The 23,107-nt window shown below is 52.8% G+C and overlaps 8 protein-coding genes across 9 annotated transcripts; 2 read left to right on the top strand and 6 right to left on the bottom strand.

Moving 5' to 3' along the window:
* Positions 1-3,250: 3,250 nt before the first annotated feature.
* PV05_10559 (uncharacterized protein) lies at positions 3,251-6,007 on the bottom strand. The gene is made up of 2 exons (XM_013457008.1): positions 4,479-6,007; positions 3,251-4,410 (listed from the first exon to the last, which is right to left on the bottom strand). Exons 1-2 carry the CDS (start codon positions 5,599-5,601, stop codon positions 3,332-3,334), a joined length of 2,202 nt encoding a protein of 733 aa, XP_013312462.1. The 5' UTR covers positions 5,602-6,007; the 3' UTR covers positions 3,251-3,331.
* A 186-nt stretch (positions 6,008-6,193) lies between these two features.
* PV05_10558 (uncharacterized protein) lies at positions 6,194-8,089 on the top strand. The gene is made up of 3 exons (XM_013457007.1): positions 6,194-6,839; positions 6,915-7,484; positions 7,637-8,089. The coding sequence occupies exons 1-3, from the start codon at positions 6,798-6,800 to the stop codon at positions 8,057-8,059; spliced, it is 1,035 nt and encodes a 344-aa protein (XP_013312461.1). The 5' UTR covers positions 6,194-6,797; the 3' UTR covers positions 8,060-8,089.
* Positions 8,090-8,507: 418 nt separating this feature from the next.
* PV05_10557 (uncharacterized protein) lies at positions 8,508-10,112 on the bottom strand (the record flags this gene model as incomplete). Its single annotated transcript, XM_013457006.1, has 1 exon — positions 8,508-10,112. One exon carries the CDS (start codon positions 10,110-10,112, stop codon positions 8,508-8,510), a length of 1,605 nt encoding a protein of 534 aa, XP_013312460.1.
* A 683-nt stretch (positions 10,113-10,795) lies between these two features.
* Positions 10,796-11,965, bottom strand: PV05_10556 (transaldolase; the record flags this gene model as incomplete). Its single annotated transcript, XM_013457005.1, has 4 exons — positions 10,796-11,419; positions 11,467-11,631; positions 11,683-11,821; positions 11,916-11,965. The coding sequence occupies 4 exons, from the start codon at positions 11,963-11,965 to the stop codon at positions 10,796-10,798; spliced, it is 978 nt and encodes a 325-aa protein (XP_013312459.1).
* Positions 11,966-12,867: 902 nt separating this feature from the next.
* PV05_10555 lies at positions 12,868-17,848 on the bottom strand. Of its 2 annotated transcripts, XM_013457003.1 has the most exons (3): positions 17,497-17,848; positions 17,274-17,446; positions 12,868-17,168 (listed from the first exon to the last, which is right to left on the bottom strand). In XM_013457003.1, the coding sequence occupies exons 1-3, from the start codon at positions 17,536-17,538 to the stop codon at positions 13,169-13,171; spliced, it is 4,215 nt and encodes a 1,404-aa protein (XP_013312457.1). In that variant the 5' UTR covers positions 17,539-17,848; the 3' UTR covers positions 12,868-13,168. The 2 variants fall into 2 exon arrangements, with proteins under 2 accessions (XP_013312457.1, XP_013312458.1); XM_013457004.1 differs by having other exon boundaries at positions 12,868-17,446.
* A 175-nt stretch (positions 17,849-18,023) lies between these two features.
* Positions 18,024-19,296, bottom strand: PV05_10554 (uncharacterized protein). Its single transcript, XM_013457002.1, has one exon. The coding sequence runs from the start codon at positions 19,065-19,067 to the stop codon at positions 18,063-18,065; it is 1,005 nt and encodes a 334-aa protein (XP_013312456.1). The 5' UTR covers positions 19,068-19,296; the 3' UTR covers positions 18,024-18,062.
* Positions 19,297-19,516: 220 nt separating this feature from the next.
* Positions 19,517-21,113, top strand: PV05_10553 (uncharacterized protein). The gene has a single exon (XM_013457001.1). The coding sequence runs from the start codon at positions 19,697-19,699 to the stop codon at positions 20,933-20,935; it is 1,239 nt and encodes a 412-aa protein (XP_013312455.1). The 5' UTR covers positions 19,517-19,696; the 3' UTR covers positions 20,936-21,113.
* Positions 21,114-21,318: 205 nt separating this feature from the next.
* Positions 21,319-23,039, bottom strand: PV05_10552 (uncharacterized protein). The gene is made up of 3 exons (XM_013457000.1): positions 22,460-23,039; positions 22,283-22,409; positions 21,319-22,235 (listed from the first exon to the last, which is right to left on the bottom strand). The coding sequence occupies exons 1-3, from the start codon at positions 22,526-22,528 to the stop codon at positions 21,670-21,672; spliced, it is 762 nt and encodes a 253-aa protein (XP_013312454.1). The 5' UTR covers positions 22,529-23,039; the 3' UTR covers positions 21,319-21,669.
* Between the last annotated feature and the right edge of the window lie 68 nt (positions 23,040-23,107).

The following is a 23,107-nucleotide window of genomic DNA, read 5'->3' as shown; positions in this document are numbered from 1 at the left end:
CCGCTCGTTAGTACCGTTGCCGTCGGGATCCAACCAATTCTGAATGGTTATTGCTGTATTGCAGCCAGATGTTTGTCGATCAAAAGAACTGCTGCCCAATCTAATTCCCACCATCGTCGTTTTGTCTTGTTTCCAACATTGCCCCTTTTGATTGTTGCCTCAGGACATTTGCTCGTGCTTGTATTCTCCGGATCATTGTCCTACAATACAACAGAAACAGTCGGTTCTTGCTAACTTCGCTCGAGAACGAACCGGTGGTTGCCTTCTTGCCCCGTTGGTCCTAGGCGTTCAGGTTGCCGGCAAGATCGGCCAACAAGGATTCTTCCCATATGATTCGGGCGCTGTATCACCACACCGGTTGTCTAGGAATCAATTGCAGACCTTCCGTCATTTCGAGTCGAAAGAATCTATGATGCACGCTGATGGGTCTTTTTCCGAAGCCTTGGACGACTTCATTGACCATGCACCCATGCAAGCTTCTGGAGCCGCACAGCAGAATCGACAGTGACGAGATCCGAGAACTTGGTTGCAGTCGCGTGATGAAAGACGCCAATGCTGCTTCAGGCTTCTGTACCATTTCTGCATCACGGGGCACCTGACCCCATTCAGATCTGCTTCTGCGTCTTCTCTCCATGCGCTCGATATGGCTGAATGGAAGTCGATACCAGGCGTCATGGATCCGAAGCTTGGTCCATGTCATGTGCTATTCTATACCTCCCTCCTGTTCATGCAGGCTGACTACCTACCAGGGCTTGCACCTAGTACCATTGCTCGGCTGGGGTCTCCGTATCACACAGCTCTATGCATCGATATTTGGTACATGGTGCAGACTGTGATTGCCATTGCATGATGACCGAGACTCCAGCATTCACCCATCTCCAACTCAAGAACAGGGACTTTCGGATACCTTGAATGTTATACTGTCGAACTTATCTGACCGCATTCACCATAGGATTTCTAGGCCGTTAGCCTTGTTGCAGGGCGACAACTTGCGTCAACTTTGTCCATCTTGCAACGTCACTGTGGCTGTGCTTTGGTCGGAGATAGCCTCGTTGTGACTACCATTGCCATGTCGCGTGTGTCTTGAGGGAGTTGCCTTTCTGACAGTTCACGTGCCGGTCCTTTTGATACTCCTTCAATGCATCACGACGGCAGAAGCTCTTTGCATTCTGATGTCTCGCCCTGAAAATCAAGAGAACAGCATGATTTTTGGCTTCGGCTCACGGCTGCCTGCTATCACAGCCTCTGCACGGTAATTTTAATGCTGATTTTACGGACACAATCATGATTGGTCTGCGAATGGTGATTATGGACAACGGGAGGTCCCCCACGGCGCAACGTCGTCGTTGCCCCGGACCTCTGAGAGTAAGCATGTTGATAATGGCCTGGGAAGCAACGAAACATTTCGCCATTCTGGCCATTCTGGAGCGGACCTGTACGGCGTCTTTCTGTCAGTGCAATAACTACCCACGCCTACCTGCTTGCAAAGATGCTATACTTCAGGGCTGCCAGTGGGATCACCAGCTTCTGCTTTACACATTGTCCTTTGCTTGGAATGGAGAATCAGAGCATTGATCCCATGCTTCACTAACAAGAAAGGGGCTGAGCGAACAATATCCTCCATCGCGATTGTTCGCTTCATATTGACAACCTCTTGTACTGGCTCGGTTTCGCCGTCACAATACTACCATGCTTTGCTCAGGGGACAGTTTCCTCCAACAGTTTGATGAAGGGCGACGTCCAACAGGCCCTGTACGGCAAGTATAAGTATGTCTTTCAGGAGGATGGAACACTTGGTTGTCACCGAGCACTCGCACATCTGTTCTCTACAGCATATTCCAGATCTTCTAACTCCTCAGAGCATCTTTGAATCCATTCACTGCCTCTTCCGACACCTTCATTTGAGGACCATTCCAGTCGCAGTTCGCACTGAGCGTTATCCTTGATCAAAATGCCTCCAAAGTTGTGGCAATGCCATAAGTGTGGACACGGGCCCTACACGTATGCGAATGCTACTCGGTGTGTGAATTGCAACCATGATTACTGTGGGAGCTGCAAAACAAACGGCAATATCCCATCTACGATGAAAGCTTCAGATGGCTTTCGCCGTCGCATCAAGAGCAGTCAGTCCAAGCACACCGATCAGATCCAAGCTGCTTTGTACGGCATCGAACCCTCGACTGGCTACAACACCTCTCCCAGTCCGGCGAAATCAATTGACAAAAGTCATTTCCGACTCAAAGTTAGGCCCTCTATGGCTGGCTGGTGGAAATGTCACGAATGCAAATATGTGAACAACCCCGCGCTGAACCCAAAGAGATGCCTTGAATGCTCCCACACCAAGTGTTCATACTGCACTATCAGGGGGCATTGAGCAGGGACGTTGGCTGGACTCCAAGCTGCGTTGGCTCTGTGGCTTAGGCGACTTCACCAAGCCTACCTCTGCCCACCGACTGCCTTTACCTGACGCCGGCGCACTTCCCCGGTCTTTCACTCGCTCACTACCTCGCATTTGGTTTCGTATCCCATCGCAGCATCACAGCACCACAGCATACTATATCGCGTCAAGACTCACAGCATTAACATTTGGACCACCCCCAGTCGTTACCTCAGACATCTATCTTCCAAGCTCACATCATCCTCCCCCTTCCATCTTGTCCCAGCCAAGCATGTCGGGTCTCACAGAACAACCACAACCACCTTTGTACGGGTTATCGCTTGATGTTCCATCCCAGCACCAAACCAAGGACTTGCATTCGCTTCTACCCTGTCGTTGTTATGAAGGAGGATTCCAGAGTAGCAAAGCTTGATTCTCGCAGTCATACTTCGTTCATTCTGTGGTCCTCGATTACAGGTTTTTTTAATGCTATGCTTTCATTTCTCAGATACTGTCGTTACTATGAAACCTTGCTTTTAATATACAAACTCGCTTGAAATGAATCGAATTCCATGATGCTCGCGGATTCAATATTACGCTTTCTAATGTGCTTTTCTGTCTGTCCCTGCTTTCTCTTCTGAGCTTACGTTCGGACCGTCACCACTCGGCTCTCCGCTCTCGTTGACTGAAAGCTCGTCATCGCTACCACCACGAAAAGTGGCATTGTTCGGCTAGGAATAGTCCCGTCTCGCATCAAGTAGTCCCTCGTGACGACCGACGACGATGTCCCGCCTCCTCTAGCGTGATGGAAAGGATTTGATAAACTGTTGACATTACACGTTGAACAGTAAGGAGTAATAGTATGACTTCATCGTCTTTCATACCTCTCTATATAACTCACCTTTGGGGGTTGTAGGTGTATCATTGGAAGAAACTGTCCGGTCCGGTACCGCCTCAGCCAAAGATACTTTCAAACCCTTCAACAACGACCTTCCCACCCTTCCCACTCGCAGTGGTAGTGACAGTGCCATTCTTCGCGCCGCCCTTTCCATAGACAACGACCTGCGGCGTGCCGGGCACACCCAAATCCCCACTCCACTGCACCGTCACCGTCTTCGCCTTTCCGTCCGCAAAAACATTGATATCATCCACCACCTCCTTGCCATTATAATACGGGAACGATGCCTTCGCGTACTCGCCATTATAACTCGGGTACACCTCAATCGTCAGACTCGGACTCCAATTCTCGGTCCACTTGTTGTTCCCTTGATACACGTCGCCCCTGACCACAATGCTTCCCTCACGCACATATACGGGACTCTCCTCCCATTCCAATTGCACTTGCGCCGAGCTTCCCGCCTTCTGCACGACCGTTTTGTTGTAGTACTCCAGGTAAGCCCTGCCACTCGCATTCCCAGGGAAATACACCTCCCGAGCTCCGCCCTCGCCCGTGATCGGCGCGACGAAGAAGGAATCCCCGAAAAAGTACGCGTCCGTCGTATCATACACGCCCTTATCCTCAGGAGTCTCGAGGAACAAAGCGCGCATGACCGGCACGCCCGTCACGCTGGCTTGGTACGTGAAGCTCCTGATATACGGGATCAAAGCATGATGCTCGTTGGCAGTCCGTCTGAGCACGTCGACCAGCCGCAACGGGTACGGAGGGTACCAAGGGGTATGGTTAGTGCCGACCATGATCTCGTACACGGGCGAATACGTCGAGAAGTGCATCCAGCGCGCCCACACCTCCGGCGTCGGCTGATCGGCTACCAAAGCGTTTTTGCGCACGTACCCGCCTGTATCGGATGACCAGGTCGAGAAGCCGAGTAGGCTTGCCCGGATACCCGAGGCGATGCTATACCTTAGGCCGGTGAAGTTGGCGTGCGAGTCGCCATTCCAAATGTTCGTCAGGCTACGGGATCGGTCGACGGCAGAGCGCGCGAAGTTGTAGAAGCCAGATTTGCCCCATTTGTTGGCCATGGTGGTTTCGCAGATTTGTTCAAAGAGTTGCATCTGGATGTTCTGTTCGTAAACTGCATACAAGACCGGTTAGCATGAATCTATTGTGGCAAATAAATGCAAGGGGAAAGCAAAGACTGACCAGGCATCTCGCCTTCCTCACCACGATCGATCTTATAACCCTTCACACCCACGGAAGGAAAATAAGACATCCTATTCAGGAAGTACTCGTACGCAGCCGGTATGCTCAAGTTCAAAGCTGGACCGAGGAAGAATTCTGGGTTAATTCCAGGAAACAACCATCCATTCGCCGCCGAGACGTTGTACAGCTCTGTGTCCAGGAACGCGCGATTGGCGACCCAGACTTGAAAGTCGAATCCCCACGTCGAGAGGTTGGCAATGAATTGATCAGGCGTAGGATAATATTTCGGGTCGAAGTCGAAATTTCCCCAGGAGTAATTACCCGTGCCGTACGGACGGTCAGCGAACATGGACGTTGCTCGAATCTGATTGTAGTACAAATGGTTAATGACATCGTAGTAATTTTCCTGTGCGTTTGATACGGTGCCATGGAAATCCTGCTCAAAGTTGTCGGACCAGAAAGTCGGCCCGTAACCCGAGTCTGGAGGCATGGTGATCCGCGCAGACAGGCCTGTGTATGTCTTGATGATGGATTTGTAGTCGCCTGGGCTAGCCGCCAGAATGATATAGTATGTCAAGCTGCTGGTGTTGAAGATGAATTGAGCTTGGCCGGAGTCGAACTGGAACGAGCCCATGTCCAGAGTGTCCGCATAGACCCCGAAGCCGGCACTGCTGTAGAATGCCGGTGCTCGTGCGTTGTCCCAATTGATACCCAGGGCATTACCGACGCCTTTGAGATCGAACTCGACACCGTTATTGGTCAGCGAGTCGTTCCACGGGTATTCCCAGACACCGTAGAAATTGTCACTGGGGCTGGCAGTGAAGCTGGCGCCGGTGAAGGCGGCTGTAGCATTGTATTGGACCTTGACGACGTTTGGCTGAACTACGGTCCAGTCTATAATCCCTCCGCTACTGGCGACGGTGCCATCACTGGATGCAGACACCGCACTGGCTGTGTCGTTAGTGCTTCCGCTCAGGATTGCGTTGTTCGTCACGGTAATACCCTGGTCAGACTTGACCGTGAGAGCGAACGGGTTTGTGCCAGAGACGGTCACAGAGACGTCCGCCAGAGCCAGGCCAGATAGGTTGAGGGCTAAAGTGAGTAGCAAGACCATGACTGACATTAGAGGACCAATTCGTCTATCTTCGGCAAGTGAAGCTGGGGGAGAAGACTGGTCTCATGTTACATACTTCTTCTTACCTGATGGCATGGAGATCATTACACCGAGAGCCGAAGCATAGCTGTTATCATTGGGCTCAAGCATGTCCTCAGAAGAGCTTTCCCCATGCTTGAACGATATAGCCTGTAGACATTTTACCGGTGACTAGGCTGGAAGGAGTAATGAGCTGAGCGGGTCAACTAGATGCATGAGAGCCAGGAAGGAAGGTCCGAAGCAGGAGAATGCGGATATGTTGGAGGCTGAAATGCGGAGGGACCCCGCACAAGGTGAGAAGGACGATGCAAGTGATGGAGAGCTGCGAGTGCTGCAAGAACCAGGAGCAGTATGGTCGACTGGTGGACGTTGTCGCTCGTTCGGCAGATGTACATGCAGACTGGCAAGACGAGAAGAGAAGCGGAGGATCAAGACAGAGAGGATTACGGAGCGACAGTCGACTCCGAAGTGCACGCACGCCTAGTGCAAAAATGCTTCACCCTACAAGTTGTACCAGTCACCCGGAGCAAGTCAGCCTCAATCACTTACCAGAGTGATCTGGAGAGTGATCAATAGGGGAAGATGATGAACAACTCAAAGGACGGTGTATCGTGCTCTCTGCGATGACGACCATGTAACAGTCTCAATACTACGGCCTGACACATATTGTAAGCAAGACCTGATTTGCGGTAGGACGCTTTTCAAGGCCATCAAACCTCTCCAATCCACAGCCATCTTCACAATCATGGAACCTCGATTGACCCGGTCCAACCTTCAACTTATCCGTCGTCGTCGTAACAGTCTTTCCGACCACAGACTGCTGAGGTCCATGCCGGAGGGACTATTGCCCCGGAACCCGCCTCGACCTCCGACCTGTCGGAGCAGCGTTGAGCAGCCGGGTCAAGTCGACCCTAGCAGTCAGCCGTTACCTACTCATCGGGCAATGCTTCTCAACCGCACCAGCTGGAAGACGCCGAAATGCGATGGCGAGTCAGTCAGAAACTACCGGGTTGAAAACCCCCAAGGTTTGGCCAAGTATAAGAGATTGTGACTTGGTTGATGCTGGCGTCATGCCTTCAACAGCATATCACCGAAAAGCAAAAGGACGAGGTCAATAAAGCAGCCACTACTCGTATCCCGACGTAGTCCGATACAAACGGGCCAATATGGCAAAGATCATTGCAGTCCTCGGTGCAACTGGAACACAGGTATCGCCCCCCTCTCGTCCAGAGCTGAGCTGAGCATAGCTGAGCGAGCTAATCTAAATCTCACCCCCATGCCAGGGCGGATCCGTTGCTCGCACCTTTCTCGACATCGAAGGCTGGTCCGTCCGAGGAATAACCAGGAACCGCAATTCGGCCGCCTCCCAAACCCTAGCAAACCTCGGAGTCGACCTCGTCGAAGCTGACCTCGACGACGTCTCTTCGTTGGAACGCGCCTTCTCCGGTGCCCACGCCATCTTCGCCGTCACCGACTTCTGGCAATTCCCCACCTCCCCTAGGACACACGACCTCGCCAAGGCCGAAAACATCACCTGGAACGAGGCCTGCTACCGGTTGGAAGTCCAGCAGGGGATCAACATCATTGATGCGGCGGCGCGATGTTTTGCCATGACAGGCACTCCCGAGAGACTGGTCTACAGCTCTCTCAGCGGCGCCAAACGCGCGAGCAAGGGCAAGTACACCTGGGTGTACCACTTCGACAGCAAGGCGCGCGTGGTCGAGTACCTAGCCGAGAAGGCGCAAGATGGTGAAGGAGCGGAGTACAAAGCCCTGCTCGCGAAGACGAGTTATCTCCAGTTGGGCAGTTACATGGACAATTGGATGAAGAACCCGCTCGTCATGCCCCGGAAGGTAAGCGTTGCACTACGCCCCCATCATAGGCCCTTTTCTTATCATGTCTTTCTCCAATTCTACCACAATATGGGTAGAAGTAAAAGTCCTCGTGTCCTGTTCGATGCAAAGGGCTGTCTTTGACTGACGCGAATCGTGATACGTGAGTACAGCAACCCGACGGCTCATACACATGGCTCTGGGTATCCGGACCGCCTGGGTCCACAACGCCATTCGTCCATCCACCCACGGACACAGGCCCGTTCGTCGAGGCCCTCGTGCTCAAGACCCCTCCTCGCACCACGCTGCTGGGCACGTCGTCCGTCATGCCGTACGCTGAATTCGTCCGCTTGTGGGGCGACATCCACGGTGTCAAGGCCAGTCTACAGAGTCTCAGTGTCGAGGACGTGGATAAGCTGGTTCCGGGAGGACTGGGCCGCGAGGTCGGTGAGACAGCCGCCTATACGCAGGAGTTTGGATGGGATGGTGGGGAAGGGACGCTTCTGCCAGAGCAGGCGGGCGTGGGTGTGAAGCGCTTGACGGATGTTGAAACGTACATTAGGACGACGGACTGGAGCGCCGTGTTTGCTCAGTAGCTTACAGACAGGCTAACAGCGAAGCTATGCAATACAATGATTCTTCTTGCCTGTCATGAACTGCATCGACGCGGCCATTGTGGTTCTGGCATGTCTCAACTGCAGTATCATACGAGCTGCCATCGACCTGACTTTGGTTCAAACGGATAGAACGTATTCCATTCAACGCCCTAGATGGCATGCCTGTCCAGTCCTCTCACCCAACAACGCCAGCGCTAAGTAGTCTTTTCCTCAAACACTTCCGAGGCCTTGTTACCCTGTTCTGCAGGCCCTTTTCCTCGATCGGGAATTGAACCAAAAATAAAGAAACAGCAGAGCGTGCATCGTAATCATAACCATAACAGTAACGATTTCATGATCGGAAAGAATGATGAACAGTAGGAATAGCAATGCAAGGGTCGTTACAACGCCCGGCCGTGACATAACCACATCGCTGAGATAGAAACAATCACCGGCTCCCAGCCTGGTCGCTGTCCCCAGTCGTCCCGATGCCTTCCTCCTCGGCAAAAGCAGTCGACCTCCGCCGCCTCCTCTTCCTTTTATGCCTGCCTGTCCTGGTTATGTTCCCTTCCTTCTCGTTTTCATTTACATCTTCCCTCTCGCTCTCTGGTTCCCGGTTCGGACACCAAGAGCGGTCCATGTCTTCGCTAGGAATGCTTAGCCCGGCCTCTCGGGCCAACCTGTCCACCACAGGACCCATTTTGTACATACTCCTCGGATCACTGTGATCGACCGAGGGTGAGGCAAGCAGTGGAAAAAGCCAGTCAAACACGGTGTACCCCATGACTTCTTTGAAATTACCGAGGGGCCCAATATCGAACGGATTAGCGCCGGGAGGAGTTTCGAGAATTACAAATGTCCTTGCCTCCTCTGATGGGATCGCTGTCGGAGTCGAAGACGGCGATGATGCAGCGCCTTGTTGCTCAGTTGTCGACGGTATTCCTTCGCGCGCGATGGCTGGATGCGGTGGGAACTGCGACCTTTGCGGATCGTATACTGCTTGTGGCGCACTTGGCTCTGTGCCTGGGCTCGTCATGGTCCTCTGACTATCACTCAGCCTCGCGCCATTCTGTTCCAGGATTTCAAACTGCTCGCTAGCGGGCCTCGGGTAGCTAATCAATCTCCAATCACTCCGTCCTGAGCTTTGATACCGGTCCAGCACCGTTTTCGGCACATACACAGCGAGATACCACACCTTGGTTTTCCGTGTGAAGTTTTCAATGGTACTCGAGTTCAGAAAGGCAAACTGCAAACTGCTCCCGCACATGCCCGCGCTGAAGACGAAGAACAAGGCCGCAAAAATCAATACGAGAATCCAATGGACGTTGAAAAAGCCGCCACTCTCGCGTTGCCTGCGCTGTGCGAAGTAATAGCTCACGACGACCAGCGTATGCAGGCAGAACAGGGCGGCCCAGAACGTGAATTGGATGAAATATTTGAATGAGGTTTCTGAAACGATGCCGCCGACCCACGGGCAGAAGTGATCCATCTTGAGCACGCACCGACCCAGTTCGCTGCAGTGATGCGCCCGGTCCGGCTTATAGTTGTAGCATGTGCTGCAGAATGGGGGCCGGCCGTCCCAGCCGCAGATGAAGATGTCCTTGCGCCAGAAATTCTGGGCAGGATATCCTGAGTCATGCTTTAGACGGTGTCTGCGAGGTGTGTAGCCTTCTGTGGACTCGTGTTCCAGCGGTTCCTCTTTATGACTTGGTGTACTCGCGTTTTGGCGCGTGCGCTCTTTTTCAATGAAGTATTGCGCTCCACGAGGCACGAGGCCTGGGTTGGTCGTGATGGTCTGAATCAGGCGGGTGAGACATGTCAGAGCGATAAGTAGGAGGAGGTAGTATATTGTGAGAATAGCGATAGCCGTGCCGGTATGATGGCGGACGAACAGCGATGGCTGAGGGTGGATGAGGTAGTCTAAGCATATCTTCTTGGTAACGACGTATGAGGAGTAGCCTATGATACCGAGGAGGAGCAAAGGCACGATTCGAGCGGTGACGATGTTCCCTCGCTTGTTCTTCTCGCCAGGTCGCATGCCATTAATCTTCATGGCGAGAGGAGGTTCGCACGGCAAGACCACATCGAAAGGCTACCAGCAGAGGTCCGACATAACGCCGTTGTTACCGTGACACGGTCATGTCACAAGCAAGCGAGGACGTCCGGATTAAAAGTTATAGATTGTGTTAAGTCGGCGGTTGATTGGAGATGCGGTCGAAAGTTGGTAGCGTCGTCATTGGAAACCAGGGAACGAGGCAAGGCACGACAAGGCTGAGGCCGGCCATGGGCCCATTCTCACGGGGAAGGTCTGCCGAACGTTTCCTCCGTCCAAAGTCCCGACCGACCTTGAATCTTTGACAGGGCACAAGGACGAGCCAACCACCATGATACTGCCAGTGGCAATTGAGTGATGTAAGCCTGTAGCAGTTGGTGGACTACGGTGGTGTGCATCCGACAGTATCCGTATTGCTCTGAACATTGCTTCATGGCTTAAGAGATGACGTAACTTTTGCCACGATAGCCTCACAGGAGGGAGTGCGATAAATGCAATTTTTCCATGTGGTCAATCGCTCTATTCCTCATAACGAAGACTGTGGTTGATATGTATGTAGTAGCATCCATAGTGAGAGAACCCTTCGTACTCATCTCGTATTCAATCTAGCATTTTCAAGTCGTCCGGAATCCCCTCCAAAACCGACTGACACAATCTGGAAACATCAGGGGCAGTCCCGAAACCTAGGAAGACTTCTCAATCCTTTCCCGAAGGATACCCTTCAGTGTGACAGCGTCAGCGGCAAACTTGCTGATACCCTCACGGAGCTTCTCAACGGCCATCTGTTCCTCGTTGAAGTCGAAGCGGAAGGTTGGCTCGTCATTAATGTAGGTCTTCTTCTGGATGTCCAGAGAGCTGGCAGACGACGCGTCAAGTTTCTTGGGCACAGCGTCTGTCGAGTTGTACAGGTCTTCCAGCAGGTTGGGAGAGATGGTCAAGTAGTCGCAGCCAGCAAGTTCGGTGATCTCACCGACATTTCGGAATGAAGCACCCATGACGATGGTGTTGTAGCCGTATTTCTTGTAGTAGTTGAAGATGGACTGAACGCTCTTGACACCAGGGTCTTCGTTGGCGGGGAAGTCCTTCTTCATGGCGGCCTTGTACCAATCGAGGATACGACCGACGAACGGGGAGATAAGGAAAGCACCGGCTTCGGCGGCAGCAATGGCTTGGACAAGAGAGAACATGAGGGTCAAGTTGCAGTTGATACCCTCTTTTTGCAGGATCTCCGCGGCCTTGATGCCTTCCCAGGTGGAAGCAATCTTGATCAAGACACGAGACTTGTCGATGCCGACAGACTTGTAGAGCTATTATCTGTCAGTGGCGAATGGCGTTCCGAACGGGATATTCTTACCTCGATGATGTGGCGGGCCTTTTCAACTGAAGTCTTGGTATCGAAAGAAAAACGAGCATCGACCTCTGTCGAGACCTTGCCGGGAACAATCTGCAGGATTTCCTTGCCGAACTCGACCAAGAGGCGGTCGAGAGTGGCATCGACTTGCTCGTCAATTGTCTTGCCCTGGAAGCCCGCGTGTCAGTCTTGCTCTTCGGTGAGAAACAGCCCACTTACGTGTTTCTTGCCATACTCGACCGCGGGGTCTATCAGTTTGGCATACTCGGGCTTCTTGGAGGCGGCGAGGATGAGAGACGGATTGGTGGTGGCATCTTGTGGCTTGTACTTCTCAATGGTGTGGAAGTCACCGGAGTCACTGCAACTCGTTAGCAAGCTGTGACGGTAAAGGCAGGATCAAACCAATAGCTGATGCGCAGCTGGTGGGATGTTTCGGGAGCGTGGATACTTACCAGACAACGGTGGTGCCGCATTGCTTGAGTTGATCGAGAGAGGAAGTCATGGTTGTAATGATATATGCTTGAATCGACTTGTGAAGCTGGATTCTGGTGGAGCTAAGTCTTGAGGTTTGAGATTTGAGAAATTGTTATGAAGAAAAAGTTGAGACGGGATCAATGCCTTAAGTTAATGGCGCAGACTCGAAACTGACCTGTGACGGAAGCGGGGCAGTTTTCAGCAATGGTTCGCACTCACCCAAATGGGCTGGCATTGGTGGGGGATCACGAATTGAATTGAGCCGGGAACTGCCAACTAAGGAAATCTTGCCACCTGCACCTGCCATCCAATTGCTTGCCCCAGCAAATCCGAGTACTTGTCACCCAAACTGTGTACAACTAATCGGCCTTGTCTGGGCGCTGAGATTTCTGGAAGTAAATGGTAATTACGGAGCACTGTGGTACGAGTTGGCTTTTCTGTCCTGTTTTCACTACCTACGAGCTACGAGAGGTATCTGGTACTGTATATCGACAACTACGAGCCCGCCCATGGAATGATTGTCGTGTTCGTCGTGTCTGTCTCATCGAGTCTCAACACACCCTTAGTCATGCCTTTGCATACCTAGGTACTCCGTATATTTCGCTTACTTGACCCGATCATGGTGACTCAGCGAATCCCAACCGCTGTCAAGTCTCTGTTGTCCCAGAGAAGCGGCAACGTGAAGTGACCACCGGAGCACAGTCGCCCGAGCCATCGGAACTCTGCGTCAACGAATTGACCTGGGCATCCAGTAGGGTGTTCACTGGTGTTGTTTGTATGGGGCTCCGCTGTACATCATTCCGGGCCTAGCCATACTTGCCAAGTAACAACAGCCTTAAATGCCTCATCCACCTCATCCCATGGCACCCAGCATGGTTCTTCTGGCCTTGTTGTACCTTGGTACCTAGGTATACAAATGTCCTGCCAGAATCTTGATCCCGTTGACACAGCTTATTATTAAATTAAATACTACGCACCATCCTTTGCAGGATTATGTGCTTCAATATGTACTGTATTTCCGCCAAATCAGCTAACCCGCTAGTATTTCTTGCTTGTCCGGAAACCACCACTTTGTAGCATTGCCTTTTTCCTCCCACTCGTACATTCCGTGTTGATCCAATAAAACATATCAAGAGAGAAACACAAGGGAAGACCTCGTAAGTTGGTGCCTCAGGGGTCAAACAAAACTCACGCAGAAGGAATGTTCTCACTCAGTCGAGGATGCAAGAACTCAATCTTTCAACCCAAAGGCTTTTCGCAACATTGGAAACCTCTTCTTCTTCCCACTTCGCCCGACTGGTTCCATTGGTACGTCTCTGGTCCGCATGCTCCCTTGGTTCAGCCGGGCTGAGCCATTTCGCATTGTCGCCCCGTCGGCTGTGTTGGGTCGATCGTTCATATTGTCCGATATCTTTGGAGGTAAAGGCCAAGAATCACTCATAACCCGTTGAGGAGTGTGCCGTCGTTGGAGCTTATTGTGCGGCTGATGTGTTGGTTGCGGTTGTTGAGCTGCTTCTAAGCGAGCACGAGTCTGCTCAATTACTCGGTCTCTTTCAGCTTTGGATGAGAAGCCTAGGTTGGAAGGCTTGGATAAGTCGGTGGGTGGTGGTGCTTGCGGAGACTCGACCATGGGGGAAGGTGCTGCGTCCTTTTGTTTCTTGCCTCGCAGTCGGCCAAATAGACCTCGTTTCTTTTCAGTATTTGGTGACATAGGTTCTGCGCCCGCAGGTGTCATCGTGCTTTGTGGAATCTGAAGCCTAGCTGGCTGCACCGGCGTACGCGGCTTCTCCTCGTCTGAGCTATCTTCCAGATCCGTGGAGTCACCGTCCCCTGTTCGTCGTGGGATACCGCGGACAGGCGTCAAATCGCTCTCATCATCACTGTCATCACCAAAGCGCGAACGCCATTTCTTAGCCCGTGGTGCCGTCTCCTCATCGTCAGAATCCACAAACCGAGACTGGTGTTTTGATGCTGCAGCAGGAGGCAATGGGGGCACACTGCCCTGTCTACGGCCAAACAAGGACGACGATCGCTTAGCGTCGGTCGATCCTCGCAGTGTAGGGACCGAGCTGTCGACAGAACCTCTCATCGACGCCCGCATGGTGCGTTGTCCTCCTGGAGGAGAGAACGGTCGTCGGCCCGCAGGTGAAACGGACCGGACTCCATTTCGTCCTTCGCCTCGCAATGTGGGATCTGGGGCGCCTCTCATACTTCGACGCATGGTATACTGGCCTCCCGTTGAGGATTTACTTCGGCGAGCCTTCTTGAATGAGCTTTCTGAATCACTATCGTTCGTTGCCACAGGTGGAGCGGGCGCCGTCCGCGGAGACACTGCAGAGGCTGCCGCAGAAGTGGAAAGTGGAGCGGGAGGTATGTGCTTCTTCTGTAGAGCCGCTCGCGGCTGAGTAGGAGTTCTCATAGAAGCTTGATGCAAATATTGTTGTTGAGGAGCGGTGGCCGTAGCAGGCATGGAATTGCGGTTGCGCATCGACTTCCGCATTGTCGGCTCTGCTTCTGCTGGAGCGGTCGTCCTCATCGATTGTCTCAACGGTCCAGCAGAGGCGGCGCTCGCCCCGGCTGTTCCTTGATCAACTTTCGAGTATGCAGGCTGCTTCTTCTTGCGAGGCCGAGAGCCAGGCAATCCCTGTTCAGTAATGACAGCGGCTGGGACGGAGGCCGCAGCAGCAATAGCAGCCGGCGTCTTCTTCTTCCTGGGGTTTGGCGCAGATACGGGCGCTGCCATGGCTTGTACAGGCTGCTGCTGCGGTGCTGGCTGGTCAAGTGCAGGTTCCACCGCCATGGCTTCCGGCCGGGCTGGCTGGGCTGATTCTGTCGCCTCTGATGGTTGAGATGGAGCTTTCCTCGTCTGCTCTGCCAAATCACGCCAACGCGCCTGAGTCTGTTCCCATGAACCCGCAGAAACCGGCGGCTGAGGTCGCGGTTCTGGTGCGCGGGCAAGCGGGCTGTCAGGAGGTGTGATGCGCGTTGGCACAGTTGGCGCCATTGGGCTAACCACAATTGCGTCTATAGAGCCGAAGCCAGTGCCGTCAAGCTCAGCAGGATCCTCTGCAGCATCACTGTAGATGCTCTCGTTGTCCGACTCGCTGTCGGTAGTGCTACCGATGCCTAGGCCAGGCTGACTGGAGTCGTCTTTCTGTGATTCCTCCAGTTGCGCAAGTGCATCGCGAGACACTGGAAATCCTCCTGGTAAATCGACCTGCCATTGATCGTCTGCCTTGGGAGTAGGAGGCGAGATGGACACCACCGGCAATTCGGCCGGCATCTCCGCTTGCATAGGGGGGGTGTCCGCCGTTGTGACCCGGTGATTAATACTCGGCATCGGCTCAGGGATTGCGACGGGTTTCTCAGTCATTGGAACGTTCTCTACAGGAACGGACTGTGGTGCTTCTTCGGTCTCTGAGGTGTCACTCTCGGAGTCAGAGAAAGAAATCGTGCCTTGTACGGACGTTACCTCTGGCGGTAATGGCTCGTTGGAATGATCCCTGCTTTTCTTTTGCGCTTCTTGTGATAGAATCGCTCCAACAGCATGGTCGCTGGAAATTCCTGTAGAAGGATAGGTATTTACCGAAGATGCGGTAGATCGTAAGGACGGCGTGCTTGTTGTCGTCGACACCGATGCTGGTGGGGATCTCGACACCTGAGGCGCATTGGCGTCGTTCGCATCGCGGGACTTCTGACCCCGTACGCTGCCAAAGGAAGGAAGTTGGGGACGTGGCTTCAGCAACTCTTCCATGTCGTCATTCGAAGGGATGGTATTCAGTGTTGGTTTACTCTTCCCAGCGCCCAGCCATGACTTCTTTTCCTTGCTTGGACTATCCGAACTTTGAACGCCGTCGGAGGTACCCACGATCTCGGGCTGTGCATCGAAGCTTACTCGCACGGATTTTTTCCGTCTCGCAGGCCCCTCTGCGGAAGCGCTGGAAACGTCGGATGACTCGCTCGGAGTGACACTAGAACCCCGAACGCGAGGCTGATGCAGGTCACCACCGCTGGGCGAGTGATGTTTGAGCGCAGATTTTGCAGGCGAAACGGACCGAGGAAGTGGTTCATGTTTGCGTCCAGCTGCAAGGTCCGAAGACAGCCTATCTGAGAATCTCGTGGACCTCGAAGGGCTCAGAGATGTCTCCCTCACCGTGCGAGGCTCCGTGACCTGAAGGTTAGCTGAGACTGCAGGTGCAGATTGTGGCTGCGGGGGCTGGCTGTTTGCATGGGCCTCTGTTGGGACTGCCTGGTTGATTGGTTTTGTGGGCGGAAGTGGTTCTTCAATCTTCCTCGATACATTGGCAGTGTTGATTGCACGTTTATTTTGCAGTGGTGTAGCATCGTGAACGGCGCCTAGCTCTTGCTCCGTGGGTGAGTGGACTTGCGATGGACTCGCCCTTCCTGCTTCCTCGTGCTGTTCTCCCTCCCAGTCTTCCCGCACAATAGAGGGTTGTTTTGCCAACACGCCAGACGCTCTTTGAGCGCGTCGATCTCTTGTCTTTTCGGCATTTGAATCTGAATCAGAGTCGGTTCGAGATGACGCGTCGGAGGCGGGAAAATGGGTACTTTCTCCAGAGAGCACTGCTTTCTTCTTTTTCCTCCGGACTTGCGGCTCTTGTTCATCTCTGTATTGAGCCTCTGGCCTCCCATGTGGCTCAGGTTCCGGTTCAAGAGGATGCACCACGGGCTTGCTTCCCATTGTTCCGCTGTGGAGATGACTGCCCTCGGATGATTCAGGAACAGCCTTCTTTTTCTTCTTCTTGACGGGTTGATTGGCGGTCTCTTCAAGGCCATACTGGATTTGCTCGACCCGCGTGGGAGAGATTGGTGCAACGGCCGGTTTCCTCATGGATCTATCCCCATTTGCTATTATTGGTGATTCAGGGAGAGGCGATTGCGGTCGAGGTGATAGAGGCCTGGAAAAATTGACAGAGTTCCGGCTGTCAGTACGCTCAAGCTCAGGCACCTTTGGTAAGTGACTGCTCTTCTGGGTTGCTGCCACCGGCTGAGAAACACCATAGCGATCCAGGCTCTGGCCTCGATTTGTCGGTCCAGTCGGGGGAGGCGACAACACTCGAGGCGGAGGAGCGCCTTGACTGGAAGCGCGCTTCTTCTTCTTTGCTGGCACCACCGGACTAGTAGTGTACTGTTGCGGTATGTTTGGCAGCGGAGGCGCCAATGCAGGTTCAGGCCGGGTAGGTTGTCTCGAAGGGGACGGCGAGGGAGTTCTAAACGTCCTCTCAGTCATGGAACTGGCACTTTGTTGCCGTTGTAGACCGCCTCTTGATCTTCCTCGACCAGACCCAGTAGAAAGTTGTGAAAGAGAGGCTTGCCTTTGAATCATGCGCTTCGTCTGAAGCTGATCGATCGGGGTAGGCGTAGGGGACAAGTTCCTGAGGGCAGCAGCAGCAGCGGAAGCTGACAGATTACCCTGCGAGACTCTGTTGGCTAGGAAGGCCTGAGACGCAGCCATATGGGCAGATGCGGAAGCAGGAGTCTGGGGCCGCTGAGATTATACGTCAGCAATTTGCAGGAGCAGGATGAGAGATGACATACCGAGGCCGACTGCGACCTGCTTCGCCGATGGAAGAGACTCATGTTGGCGGTTGTGGTGTTGACAGTTTTCGACCTCGAGACTCTCTGCGCGGGTGGTTCGGGCGCAACGAAAAGATGTCGCAGGTGGCTTGGATTGCTATCGGGACGCTGCTTGACGTCGATTTGTGGCGATAATGTCCCCCATTGCGCACCACAAAGAGTTTTGAGAGTGCTTCACACCGAAGGTATGAAGATCAACAGGGTTGAAGAGGAAGTAGGGATGGTCACGGATGGTCAAAGATTATTTGAGATCCAGGAAATGGAGATCGAGCTTTGGTGACGGACGGGCCCAGCTCATCTCATCATACCAAGGAGACCGCTTGGATACCCAAAAGATTCGTGGCGCAGTCCACAAGCAGTTATTCCAACGTCATCATCTCATCAATCACAACAAGAAAGCCACATCACGTGCATATTGGTCTCTTCGCCTACTCCATCAGGTACGTTACCATTAGCCACGGCTAGGTGGTAGGTAGGGAAGTTGGTGATCAATTCTATAATATGATTTCCATTGGATGCTCAAACCTTTAGAATCTACTCGTCAAGAATTCCCGAATACAAGTCGAGACCTCCCCAGGCTTTTCCATCGGACTCCAGTGTCCACAATCCAACACCTTCACTTCAAGATCAGGTAACAATCCAGCTTTTTGCGGTATTTCAATCAAATCAGCGCGATTATTCGCATCCTGCGTACACCCAACAAACAAAACTGGAACATCAACCTTGTGTCTTTCTAGTGGGATCTTGCACTCAACCTCGTACTGCACATTCTCAATCATAGCCCTATACCACTGCACCGGTGCTTCAAACCCGTCTTTCTCAAACTGGTTCAAGAATGAATCCCTCCACCTCTTTTCTTTCGCATACGCCTTCAACGGCACGCTCTCCGTCCCGGTGAGATAGGTTCTCCACGCTCCCGGCACACAGAACATCTTGAACACCCAGTCTTGCACATCGCCATGTTGCGCTTCGTATACTCTTTCAAGATTCTCGCGCATCAAGCGTGGACCATCCTCTGCTGTAAAGAAGCCCCAATAGGTCCAGAGCGGGGCACCGAACATCTCTTTGAGGAGACTGTTGATCGCTTGCAGGTCGAATTTAGGGTCCCCAGGCTTCGATGGCGGATGGTAGGGGACGTTCAACAACACAATTCCAGCCACACGATCTGGGTAGAAAGGGTAGAACCGTTGGGCCATGACGGCGCCCCAGTCGTGCCCAATGGCGATGACTTTGCCAATGCCTTCGGCGTCCAGTATTTCTCGCAGGTCGTCGGCCATTCCGCTGTAGGCATACAGTGCAGTGTCGAGGGGCTTGGATGTGCCAGCATAGCCGAGCATGTCCGGAGCAATGATCTTGTATGGGAGATCTTTCAGACGAGCTATCACGTCGTTCCACAGGAATGCGCTGTCGGGAAAGCCATGGCAGAAGAGCAATGCTGGGTGGTTCTTGCTGTCGGTTTTGCTTGGGGAGGTGTAATAGGCATATTCGAGTGAGCGGCTTGTTGTGAAGGTTTTGGCTTCTAACTTGTCCATCTTCGTCGCCTACTACTGCCGTAGCACGCAAAGAAAGAGATGCTGAAGATTAGCAGTGGTGGGTTTGAAATCCGCTTCCCCAACTTCCTATCAGTATCCTTAAGCCCCAGCTTCGTGTACTCCGTAGGAAGCGGGAGAATTCAGTGTCACGCTCACTCAGGCTGTACCTGGCATCCTCAAGGTAGTCGTTGAGAGGTGCAGAGTACATTTTAGGAAATTAGGCCTCCAGGCTACAGTAGCTTCCTGTTCGATGATTCATATTGGTGGACCAGTGCGCCAGTCGTCAGAAGAAAATGAGGACACTTTTGACACTTGTTTACTGTACCTACCACACCTACGTACGTATCAAAGGACATCTTATAAATGGCATGCATATACGAACTCGGACTATCCCTTTTGCAGTTTACCCAGGAGCTGCGCTAAGATCTATACCACTATCTTCAGTACCTACAAGTCAACTGCACAGCAAGACATTCGTCACCGGCCGCGCAGCATAAACGTTAGGTGGGTTCTGCCTCGGTTTACATATAGATTACAGTACTATCACATCTCCAACTCGATGGGATTTCCATCTCGCTTCCATCCTTCTGCTTTCAATATCAGCCAGGTATCCCGTACCGTTCACATCCATGGCCTACACTCATCAAGACTCCCCTCCAGATGCTCCTGACCCAACAACACTCCCTCCACTCTCCCTCCCACCAGGCGTGACATCACGCTTCATCGACACCACTCCCCACAGCCTGGTCTTTCACATCCTCGAGTCCCTGCCCTCCAACCTTAGTCCCAACAGCAAACCACCCCTGATCCTCTTGTGCCATGGCTTTCCCGAGATCGCATACTCCTGGCGTAAGATCCTCCCGCTGCTCTCAGCGCAAGGCTATCACGCCGTTGCATTCGACCAGCGAGGCTTCGGGCGAACACATTCCCGGCGCCCCCTAACCTCTACATCATTCGGCCCCGTCACTCTAATCCGTGACGCCGTCACCCTCGTCCACGCACTAGGCTACGACACGGTAAAATGCATCGTGGGCCACGACTTTGGCGCCGTCACCGCGACATTCTGCTCACTCGCGCGCCCTGACCTGTTCCGCCGTCTGGTGCTGATGTCTCATCCGACCAAGGGCCCGCCAAGCCTGCCGTTCAACATCTCGCCATCGTACGGGGCGCCATCGCCTCCACCCGCAGCTCAGCCAGACGTGCAAAAGGCACTCGCTGAGCTCGACCGGCCAAGGAAGCATTATAAATGGTACTACTGCACTGCTCCGTCGAACGAGGAAATGACTTATCCCACCGGGCAACCTCTACACGAGTTTTTCCGGGGCTATTTCCACCTCAAGTCTGGTGACTGGGACGGTAACAGTCCGCACGCCCTCACAGGCTGGACGGCAAGTGAATTGGCCAAGATGCCAAGGTACTATATCATGGACAAGGACGATGATATGCGTCGAGCTATCGCTCGGGACATGGCCAATGAAGATACGAAAATTGTCGCAGAGCGGTCACGTCGTTGGCTTCCTGACAACGAGTTGGCCGTTTACGCCGGCGAGTACGGCAGGACGAGTTTTCAAGGCGGTCTTAATTGGTACCGCATTCAGACCCAGCCTGAAATAGCTGGGGAGATGGAAATCTGGAGCGGCGCCAAAATAAGCGTGCCCACGGTCTTCGTCGCTGGCAAACGGGATTGGGGGACGTTCCAGGAGCCTGGGGCAGTGGAGGCGATGGAGCAATCGAAGAGCGTAAAGAGCGGGATGTACAAGGGAACTGTGCTCGTGGAGGGAGCAGGGCATTGGGTCAATCAGGAACAGCCGGAACGGTGTGTAGAGGAGGTGTTGAAACTTATTGGGGGCACCCCGGAAGCAGGCTGATTTAAGCCGTAGTATAAGGGTCAGTAAGACCAGGAAGGCGGTGCCTGAGATCTGACGACTAGGAGCTTCAGCCTCGTCAAGCTGAGTAAGGAGCGGATTGCTGGACCGCCATTTTATGTGCTTTATGAAAGTGTACGTACGTCAAAATGAAGAAGGGGATGGACCTCCCTCACCCGCTGTACTGTGATATCCATATGGCTGTCCTGAGCACTCCTATCCAGCCTAGTGTTGCCTACCTCGACATCTTGAGCATACATGCGACCAAACTCATACTACAATGCTCCCCCGATGGTGGTCTCGAACCACTTGGCTTCTACCACTACAGAAGTATTCCAGGCATCCCAAAAACTACCTACTAGGGAGCAGGCCGAAAAGCTCGGAGACACTCTTCTCGGAGTCACTGGTGAATTGTAGCAAAGAAGTCATCCTTTTCAGGTTGCTAACCTCAATGTGATTGAGTTTAACATACTATCGGCAAGATCTGCGTCAATATCATGCGAAAAAGTCCCCACCATATGAACTGTGCCAGAGTCCATGTATTGAACTCCTGTTCCCCTTCTTGCGCCTACGTGCATCAGACCCCCGACGCCTTGCTGGAATGCAGAGAAAACAAAAATCAAAGTGGCTCTTTGAATAATAGCGCGCTGTACAGACGGTGACGTTGAACGGGCTCGACCACTTCTTCAACCACCCACGTCCATAGCCGACACTGTAAACACCCGGTGTTTGAACATTCAGGTATCCGGTTCAGTCATCTCAGAATCCAATCGGTCTTCTCGAGACTTGCCCTTGTCATGCTCCGTGTCGTCATCTTCTTCGTCGTAGTTCTCCTCGTCCTCGGAGTCATTGTTCAGCTCTTGATCAGATTCACTTCCATTGGCGGCATCGTCAAAGTCATCAAAGTCATCAAAATCCACATCCTCAGCGTCGCTATCATTCCAGAAATCGTCATCCACCTTGTCAATCACTGGCTTTGTAGATTCATGGGTTGGCATGATGAAACCTTCAGGTATGTCTGCTTTGGAATTCACGACATCTCGCATGACCTTGGCCTTGAAAGCCTCCTTGTCGTCTCTGAGCATTACACTTGCATCGACATTGGCTGGGGAAGAGATCTCGGCATCGTCAAGAAGAGACAAGATGGAGATGAGGACCGACTCGACTCGCTGAGCGGGTGACCAACGTTCGCCAGCCGTTTCACCGGACATCACGTCTTCACCGGGTGCATGAAGGATTGATATGCATAAGCGACCGTCAGGATATACGTTGGGATGCCATAGTGGCTTCATGAAGCGGAAGTCTGCAACAGGTCAGGATGAGTCGAAGGAAGGGTGGCGGTGTACTTACCCGGTGGCTTGTATGGGTACTCCTTGGGGAAGTTCATCTGAGCCTTGAAGTATCCGCCATAATAGAGAGAATCCGGGTTGAGAACCATCAAGGCAAGATTCCAGTGTAGCATGTTGTCTTCATCGATCTGTTCTGCATAAGCCAATAACTCCATATACTATTGGCGGGGTTACCTACATCGATCTGAACCCATTTCTCTTTGACAAGAGTCTTATACTCTTTTAGCAGAACTGCTTGCGAGGACATGCTGGGCTTATCTATCGGCGTGGTTACTGATGGGACGAGTTGACACGAGGTGTAGGTCGAGGCGGTGTCGGGAATGAGAATGGGGAAGAGCGGTATCGGGAGGCTTCAGAGGCGGATGAGGAGTGCTAGGCAGGTGAATGCAGCCTTGTTCAAGTGTCCGCTAGGTGAAATAGAATATGTTCTTGGGAGTTTTTCTCATGTAGGCAGTGGTTGTCACCGACTGTACATTGTTCAGAAGATCGCAACTGACTCGGGACGGCAACAGATACGCGTGGTGAATGCGTCAGGAGGTGACAGCGAAAGTTGACATGAATGAATGCAGGGGTTACAGTATTCAAGTATCGAGAAGGAGCACTGTGTCGAAATGTCAAAGAGAAATTGGCGTGTTTATGGTGAGATGAGTGCATAGAGTAGGTATGATTACATATGAAGGAATGTAGGAAGATGCTGCTGCAGTATCAGACGACGAGGGACTGAGGACTCTGAAGCGAAACGCATGGGTCAGGCCTGGATTCATACGAGGGGTGAATGACGAATTACTTTGCGCCTAAGACCCCTGTTTGGCGTTTAAGTGCCTCA

Source organism: Exophiala xenobiotica (assembly GCF_000835505.1).
Source record: "Exophiala xenobiotica strain CBS 118157 unplaced genomic scaffold supercont1.6, whole genome shotgun sequence".
NCBI lineage: Eukaryota > Fungi > Ascomycota > Eurotiomycetes > Chaetothyriales > Herpotrichiellaceae > Exophiala > Exophiala xenobiotica.
Note: the sequence above shows the minus strand (reverse complement) of the source record. Positions and strands in the feature narration are given on the sequence as shown.